Source organism: Camelus ferus, chromosome 20, assembly GCF_009834535.1.
Source record: "Camelus ferus isolate YT-003-E chromosome 20, BCGSAC_Cfer_1.0, whole genome shotgun sequence".
Taxonomy (NCBI): domain Eukaryota; kingdom Metazoa; phylum Chordata; class Mammalia; order Artiodactyla; family Camelidae; genus Camelus; species Camelus ferus.
The window spans coordinates 21,059,864-21,068,093 of record NC_045715.1 but is presented as its reverse complement, the minus strand read 5'-3'; the positions used below and the strand labels follow the sequence as shown (position 1 = coordinate 21,068,093).

The 8,230-nt window shown below is 57.5% G+C and overlaps 2 protein-coding genes across 2 annotated transcripts; both read left to right on the top strand.

The window, feature by feature from the left end:
• Positions 1-338: 338 nt before the first annotated feature.
• GPSM3 (G protein signaling modulator 3) lies at positions 339-2,130 on the top strand. The gene is made up of 4 exons (XM_014554192.2): positions 339-380; positions 588-696; positions 912-1,111; positions 1,356-2,130. The coding sequence occupies exons 1-4, from the start codon at positions 339-341 to the stop codon at positions 1,491-1,493; spliced, it is 489 nt and encodes a 162-aa protein (XP_014409678.1). The 3' UTR covers positions 1,494-2,130.
• A 573-nt stretch (positions 2,131-2,703) lies between these two features.
• Positions 2,704-8,094, top strand: PBX2 (PBX homeobox 2). The gene is made up of 9 exons (XM_006178808.3): positions 2,704-3,192; positions 4,172-4,245; positions 4,479-4,726; positions 4,818-5,008; positions 5,188-5,323; positions 5,446-5,599; positions 5,984-6,072; positions 6,185-6,271; positions 6,424-8,094. The coding sequence occupies exons 1-9, from the start codon at positions 2,972-2,974 to the stop codon at positions 6,514-6,516; spliced, it is 1,293 nt and encodes a 430-aa protein (XP_006178870.2). The 5' UTR covers positions 2,704-2,971; the 3' UTR covers positions 6,517-8,094.
• The last annotated feature ends 136 nt before the right edge of the window (positions 8,095-8,230 follow it).

Genomic DNA, 8,230 nt, shown 5'->3' with positions numbered 1-8,230 from the left:
CTGAGGATCTGGAGATGAGAAAGCCAAAGTCCTTCCCCTCCCTGACACCCCCATCACTACTGCAGCTGGAGGAGCTTTTCCCAGTCTCTGTTCCCCTGGGGCGAGAGAGGTCAAGCATGCAGTTTGGGTGGGAAAAGAGAACTGGAGGAAGTTGACAGAGATGGGCGGGGCCCGTGGGGGGGCTGACCAGGAACCCAGCTTCCTGCTCAGTACCCAGACATCCAGCCCCCGGCTCACCCCCACCCCTTTCAGCCCCTACTCCCCTCAGGAACTCAGGGTTCCGGCCCTCCTCCCAAATCAGAGCTACTCCTCCCCCACCAGTTTCTCCCCTCTAGGGGATGGAGGCTGAGAGACCCCAGGAAGAAGAGGATGATGAGCAGGTGAGCTGGGCACCGGGTCTGGGAGGCTGACACTGGGAGAGGGAGGTGAGAAGACCTGAGGCAGAGACTGAGTAATGGTGGACTCAGGCGACTTGGACGGGCTTGGGCACACTGAGGCAGGAACAGAGACACCAAGAGAGGAAATGGGCTGCTGGCCTAGTCCTCTGCGCACCCCACCCCTGCTTGACTGGAACGGATGTCTCTCAGCATCAGGGCCCCCCTCAGGATGAGCGTGGCTGGCCCCCTGTGAACACTGGTACTCGGCCTTGGCGATCTGCTCCTCCATCCCCTCCTCCTCCAGGGACCCACCACACAGGTACCCCCCTCACCCAGGGGGCTCCCTGACCCTGGTGCCCACATCCTTCCTGATCCCATTACCAAGGCCCATTCCATCATGGGCTCTCTCCCCACCTCCAGACTCCCCATCACACCCCCTTAGCTCTGACCCCACGTCCCTAATCATACCCCCACATCCACCACCCTGTCTGCCAACTTCTATGGGTCCCTGAGCCCTTCCCCTCCTCTCCCCAGCCCTGGGGCCCCGCTCGGCCTCCCTGCTCTCCCTGCAGACTGAGCTGCTTCTGGACTTGGTGGCTGAGGCCCAGTCCCGCCGCCTAGAGGAGCAGAGGGCCACCTTCCATGCCCCTCAAAACCCCCCAAGCTTAGGCCGAGCCCCACCCCGGCCTCTTGAGGACAGAGAACAGCTCTACAGCACCATCCTCAGTCACCAGGTGAGACGCCCCCCACCCCCACCCCAGGAGGCAAGGCCCAGGCTTCTTGGTCTCTTGGCCCCTGTTCTCCTTTGGCCCTACCCCTCCTTCTCCCCAGGCATCTGCCCCCTCACCAGATCCTAGTCCCCTCATCCCCATCCCCATCACAGGTGTCCTATACGCCCCTCACACCAGCTCTGGCTCCTTTCAAGGCCTGCTCCTCTTAGAAGCTCACCAACAACTTCCCTTCCCTCCACTCCTCCAGTGCCAGCGGATGGAAGCCCAGCGGTCAGAGCCTCCCCTACCCCCAGGAGGACAGGAGCTCCTGGAGTTGCTGCTGAGAGTTCAGGGTGGGGGTCGAATGGAGGAGCAAAGGTCCCAGCCCCCCACACACACCTGCTGAGACTTGAGCCCCCACCAGCCCCTCTGTACTGCTGTGGCTCAAAGCTGGGCAGCCCACTGCATGCCCTCAACCCTGCCTGGCAGAGGCACCAGAGACTGGAAGACCCAGCAGAAATCTCAGTAGTCATCGCCCTCATCCACCCTTCCTGGGAGCTGGAGGGTTGCAAGTCCTCAGACCCTGGGAATAGTCAAGGTAGGATGGACATTTAACTCCCTCTGTGACCAAGTACATGGGAGCTGAAGGCCTTGAGAGGAACCCGGCCACAGAGGGACAACTCACCCTCTCCTCTGGTCTCAGGGAGGAACTGGGAGTCTTGGTCTTGAGTTGTGGGGACACTCCCTATACTCAAGACACCAGGCAGGATCTGAGGGTTCAGGCCTCCACCTCCCAAGAAAAGGCAAATCTCCCAAGGTTTGGACCTGAGAGACAGTTCCACCCTCCTTCTCAGTAAGAAGAAAGGAAGAGAGGGCACAGCAAAGGCTTATTGTCCCACCTCCATCACCGGCACCCCCCAGCCCCAGGACTGAGGGGCCTATAGGCTGTGAATGGACATTTAGCCCTGCCCACCCTCCCTCCCCATTGCTGTTCTGAGCTGTCTGATGTTTGGTGACATGAATAAATGTAATTCCCCTCTGGACTGAAGACTGGTGTCTGGGATGGCGGGGTGGAGGGTAGGAAGGTAAGACCAGAGGCCGTCACTCTCCCCAGTCTGGCCAGAGGCCAGCTCCCCTCCCTGGCTGGTTAATTACTGGCTCATTAAGCAGCGGCTGGAGACCTCCCTAATTATCCCCCCCAGCCCCCCTCTCCTGGTTTTAATTAAGTAGAACAGGGAGGGGAGTCATTAGGATAAGAAATATGAACTAAGCTGTCTGTGAACCCAGGCATTCCAGCGGCCAGAGTCCACTTCTGCTAGATCCCGGACTGAGAACCCAGGTGGCAGCCCCCACCCCCCAGCCCCCAATACGCCCTCCTCCAAGGCCACAGAAGTCCAGCCCCTGGGGCCTTCCCTTATTTTCCCCACGGGCTAGTCTCCTCCCCTCGTCCCCTCTCCCCTCCTCCACTCGGTCTCAGTTCCTCTGTTTCTGTGTGTCTCTCTCCGCCCCCAGCTCCTCCCTGTTCCTCCTCTCTTCTCCCCTCCTCTTCCTCCCCGGCTCCCCTCCCCCAGCCTCCCTCCCTCGCTCCCCCCTCCTCCCTCCTCCCTCCTCCCTCTCTCTCACACACACCCCCGCTTGGGCCTCCTCTCTCTCTCCGGCTCCATTTTCTCCGCCGCCGGGGGCCGGGGTCTCCTGTGGGGGGACCAGACGGTACCCCAGGTCTCCCTTCAGGGCCGGGGCGAACCCCCGGGAAAGCCGGGAGGTGGGGAGACGGGCGGGGGCTGGGGCGGAGGGAGCAGCGGCCCCAGCGAGTTTGGGGGGGGGGAGTAACCAGGCGGGGGGGAGGGGCGGAGCAGGGAGGGGGCCTCAGGGCCCCCCCCAACTATGGACGAGCGGCTGCTGGGGCCGCCCCCTCCTGGCGGGGGCCGGGGGGGCCTGGGATTGGTGGGTGGGGAGCCTGGGGGCCCTGGCGAGCCTCCCGGTGGCGGAGACCCCGGTGGGGGTAGCGGGGGGGTCCCGGGAGGCCGAGGGAAGCAAGACATCGGGGACATTCTGCAGCAGATAATGACCATCACCGACCAGAGCCTGGACGAGGCCCAGGCCAAGTGAGTGCCCCCAACCCGGGACCCCACACAGACCTAGCAGAAGCCCCATTCACAAGGTCTGAATCTTACGGGAGCCCCCAACTCCAGGACCCTCCCCAGGACCCTACAGCTCTCCTCTCCTCTCCTTACTCCCGAGAGCCCCGAGATAATCAATCCCTCTCAAATTTCCCTTCACCTCCAATCCCTGAAACCTTCAAAAAGGGGAACCCTAGGTGGTCTCATGCCCCCCAGCCTCTCACTGACCCCCCACACTCCCCTGGAACATCTCCCATCTCCAGAGCCTCCTTCTGGCTCCCAGACTAAGAAAGTGCTATGCTGTCTTCTCCCCTAACTCTCTAGCTCACCCTCATCCTAGGGGCCTCCATACCCCTCCCTAGAGTTCCTTCCATACTGCTCCACCGATGGCCCAGCCTCCAAGGGTCCTCCTCACCCTTTGCCCCTGCTCAGCTGACACTGCGAGCATCAGCGCCTCCCAGCCTGCTCAGTCCCAGGACCCCTCACACACCTCTGTATTGAACTCCCCACTTCAGCTCAGCACCCTGAACCCCCTCTGGCACCTCCAACTCTGCCTCTTCTCCTCCCCAGCCTCCTCCTCTGTTCCTCTGAAATCTACCTAGTCACCCTCATTTCTGCAGTCACCCCCAGACTCCCTCTCTCTACCCTTCTAGACTGTCTCCCACCACCCTCAACCTGGCCGTGGTGCCTTTAGCCTGCTGCACCGTCCCTCCGTCCACCCAAAGCCAAGCAGCTTCCCTGGCATCTCCACATTCTGGGAGCTGATCTCTTACCAAGAACCCCCCAACTCCTTTCTGCCCCCAACCCTGCTTTCTCCTGCCGCACATTTACCCATCACCTTTCCTCTTATCCGCAGGCTCCCTTCTCTCACATTCATGGGTGTGTCATTTTGTGGTTTTGTGTCTTTCCCACTCCCCCCACCATTTCTGTAGCCTCTCAACTTTTCTCTCCCATTCCTTCCAAGGAAACATGCCCTAAACTGCCACCGAATGAAGCCTGCTCTTTTTAGTGTCCTGTGTGAAATCAAGGAGAAAACCGGTATGTAGGCCCCCCTGATTCCTCAACTCTGGGACAGAACCCTGTTCACTCTAGGGCTCAGGCCAAGAGTTTGACAACTTGGGGCCCTGAGGAAAGTGGGGGTCAGGCAGGTTGCTGAGGGGCGTTGGGGAGGGAACACACACCTGGAAACTTGGGTCTCTAGGAGGCACCAGGAGGGCTGAGAGCTGGGTGTGGGGTCCCTGGGCCCCTGAGTCCACTCCCCTGCACACTAGGCCTCAGCATTCGGAGCTCCCAAGAGGAGGAGCCTGTGGACCCACAGCTGATGCGCTTGGACAACATGCTTCTGGCAGAGGGCGTGGCTGGGCCGGAGAAAGGGGGTGGCTCAGCGGCAGCAGCTGCAGCGGCTGCAGCCTCCGGGGGCGGTGTGTCCCCTGACAACTCCATCGAACACTCGGACTATCGCAGCAAACTTGCCCAGATCCGCCACATCTACCACTCAGAGCTGGAGAAGTATGAGCAGGTGAGGTGCGGCAGCTGGAGTGGGTGGAGGCAGTGGCCCTTAGAGGGGATGCCTAGGCTCCTCCTCACCAGGCCACGGGCACCCCCTGCAGGCATGTAATGAGTTCACAACCCATGTCATGAACCTGCTGAGGGAGCAGAGCCGCACACGGCCCGTGGCCCCCAAGGAGATGGAGCGCATGGTGAGCATCATCCATCGGAAGTTCAGCGCCATCCAGATGCAGCTCAAACAGAGCACTTGCGAGGCTGTCATGATCCTGCGTTCCCGCTTCCTGGATGCCAGGTGGGGCCCAGGGCCCCAGGCCAGTCCCCAGCACCACGCTCCTTCTCACTCGACTCCAAGCCTCTGGGCCACCACATTGCATCACACACACTACTCTATGACAGTGGTGCCCTCTGGAGTTAAGAGTGGCCCTGCTGGGACACCGACACCCTCCTCATCACCCCCTCTCTCCTCTGTAGACGAAAACGCCGTAACTTCAGCAAACAGGCCACTGAGGTCCTGAACGAGTATTTCTACTCCCACCTGAGTAACCCATATCCTAGTGAGGAGGCCAAGGAGGAGCTCGCCAAGAAGTGTGGAATCACTGTCTCTCAGGTATTGGGGAGGCTTGGGGAGGAGTTTTGGGGTGAAAAGCTGGCTCTCCAATCCTGTTGACTGAGGTGTTTACAGAGGGACAGGTTCCCACCTGACCCTCCTTTCTGCCCAACACCCCCCAGGTCTCCAACTGGTTTGGCAACAAGCGGATTCGCTATAAGAAAAATATTGGAAAGTTCCAAGAGGAGGCAAATATATATGCTGTCAAGACCGCTGTGTCAGTCACCCAGGGAGGCCACAGCCGCACAAGCTCCCCAACACCCCCTTCCTCCGCAGGTGGATCCCGCTGCCAGCCTGTCTGGCTGTTTTGCACACTTCCTGCTTTTGTTCCCACTTCCTAACTAGGCAGGATCCTAGCAGAGAGGAGGGTGCCTTTTGGGGTGAGAGGGACGGAGCTGAGACGAGGTGAGGATATCGGAACAGAGGCTGCTCCAGTGAAATTACTTTAGCCTTTCTTCCAGAAAGTGGCCAGGGGAGACTCAGGAACGGTCTGCTCTTTCATAGTGTTGTAGTGTTGCTTTGTGGGTAATTTGTGTATGGTGGCGCACCCTCAGCGCTAGTTGAGAGAGCTTTTTGAAAACTCAGAGCGGTGGTGAGTCTCCTGTCTGCCATCACAGGCTCTGTTACACTCCTCCCTAACTCCCTCTCTGCTCCCCCCAGGCTCTGGCGGCTCTTTCAATCTCTCAGGATCCGGTGACATGTTTCTGGGGATGCCCGGGCTCAACGGAGATTCCTATTCTGCCTCCCAGGTCAGGTGGTCCATCTCCCCTTGAGCAGGGCTTTCCCAAACTCAGTGTCCCTACTTTTGGATCTGAGACTTTCTTCTTTTGAGGCTTCTCACTGTCACTTTGTTGTCTGCAGGTGGAATCACTCCGACACTCAATGGGGCCAGGGGGCTATGGGGATAACCTCGCGGGAGGCCAGATATATAGCCCTCGGGAAATGAGGGTGAGTGAGTACCTGAAGCCCCCTCTCTCCACCTCGCACCAGCAGGACTCTCTAGCCTGGACCAGAGGGCATTTCCCCCGGCAGTGTTATCCCCCATGCTGGGTTTCCCAAAGCCCTCCCCCAACTCAATGGGTGTCTGTCTCTTTTTCCAGGCAAATGGCGGCTGGCAGGAGGCTGTGACCCCATCCTCAGTGACATCCCCAACGGAGGGACCAGGGAGCGTTCACTCTGACACTTCCAACTGATCTCGCCCCTCAGGGCCACAGGGGTGGGGGCTCACAAGGCAACTCTTGAAGAGGACGCAGGCATCCAGAGGACAAAACCCAGACACAGGAGAAGCACAAGACAGAGAAGGGCAAACGGGGTCATCCCATCCCCGGCTGGACTCTCTCAGTGCTGGGGGTGCTGACTACATGGCAGGGAAGATAAGGTCCCCTAAGGGGAGAGTGGAGTCTGTCTCCCCTTTTTCCATTCTTTTCTCTCTCCCATAGAAACACACACATAGAATCCTATTTTTCAGATCTTTCTCTCCTCTCTCTCTCATACACACATACAACTATTGTCTGTCTCTCTCTCTCTGGGCTCCCCCACTCTCCCTCCCCCACCCCACTTATCTGCTCTGGGATCTGTGGAGACGCCAGCCCTGCCCGACCAGAGATGCCAAAAATGGGGACTCGACTTCTGGACAGAGGACATGGGCCACGCCCCCCGTGCCTCCCCGCCCCCGGCCCCTCCAGACGGCTTTATTACCTCATACGCAGCTCATCTTAAACCAATAGAATCGCTCGGTGGACGAGAGTGTCTGACTCAGATATCTACCTCGGAGGGAGTTTCTGCTACTTTAGGGAATTGTTGACTGGGCTTTGGGGTTGAACTTTTTTTTTTAAAAGGAAAGAAAAAATAACCCTGGGATCCATCTGTATTTTTTTTTTTATTTGGGGGGGGGGGTGTTGTTCGTGGTGATGGTTCTTAATTTTTAATTTAGTTTGGAGAAGTAGATGTTTTTATAAATTTTTTTTTATTGCTTTCCCATATTAGGGGTGATAGCCAAAGGGGTCACGATAAGAGAAAGGGGAACAAATAGAACTGGTGAAGAGGCCTGCCTGGCTCCAGTCCTGTCTGTCAGGAAGTGCATTTAGCAGGGCACCAAGCCTGCCCCCCTAAAATCACTTAGGAATGTTCTCCTTTGCTTGTGAAGTCACTTAGGTGTTCTTTGCTTGTGCAGGCAGTTTTCTGTTGCACCTGGTGTGGAGGCAGTCAAGGTCAGTCAGGGGTTTGCTCTGCCAGCCTGTCCTCTCTTCCCACAATCTTTAGGCAGGGCTGGACTCAGTCATTTTGAGCAAATGCCACCTTCCCCTGTGAGTGACACGTCTTTAAATTTTTTTTTAACTATTTGCAGATTGGAGGGGGAAGAATGGGGAGGGGGTTATTGCCAAATATGTTAAATATGGGGTTGGGTGTTTGTGTATTTCCCCAGAAATAAGGTATCTTTTTTTTTCTCTCAATCCAAAATCAAGAAGGTGGGGAGAGAGGAGGGAGGCCGCAAGAAGCCAGGTGTGGGGAAAGTAAAATCACTGTCCCATTCTTGGCCCTGAACCCTACCATCTGAACCCCTCAAACATCCTCAGGATTTTACAAGAGTGGGGAACCCCTCTCGTCAGAGATCTGGGCAGGATTAGGGGGCAGGTTGGGAGTGTGATGGGTTGGGGTGGGAGGCATGGGCCGGGGGCAGTTCTCTCCTCACTTGTAAACTTGTAGTTTCACAGAAAAACAAAAAAACAAAAAACGCAGTTTTGAATAAAGAAATTGCTTTTTTCCCTGGGTTTAGTTGAGAATTCTTTTCAAAAACGTGAGAAACCCCAGAAAAAAATATTTTTCTCTCATAAAGCCCCCCAAACAAGTGTTCCCCCTGAGTCCCCCAGCCTTGCCCTCATCACACAGGCCCCAGGTTTCACCCCA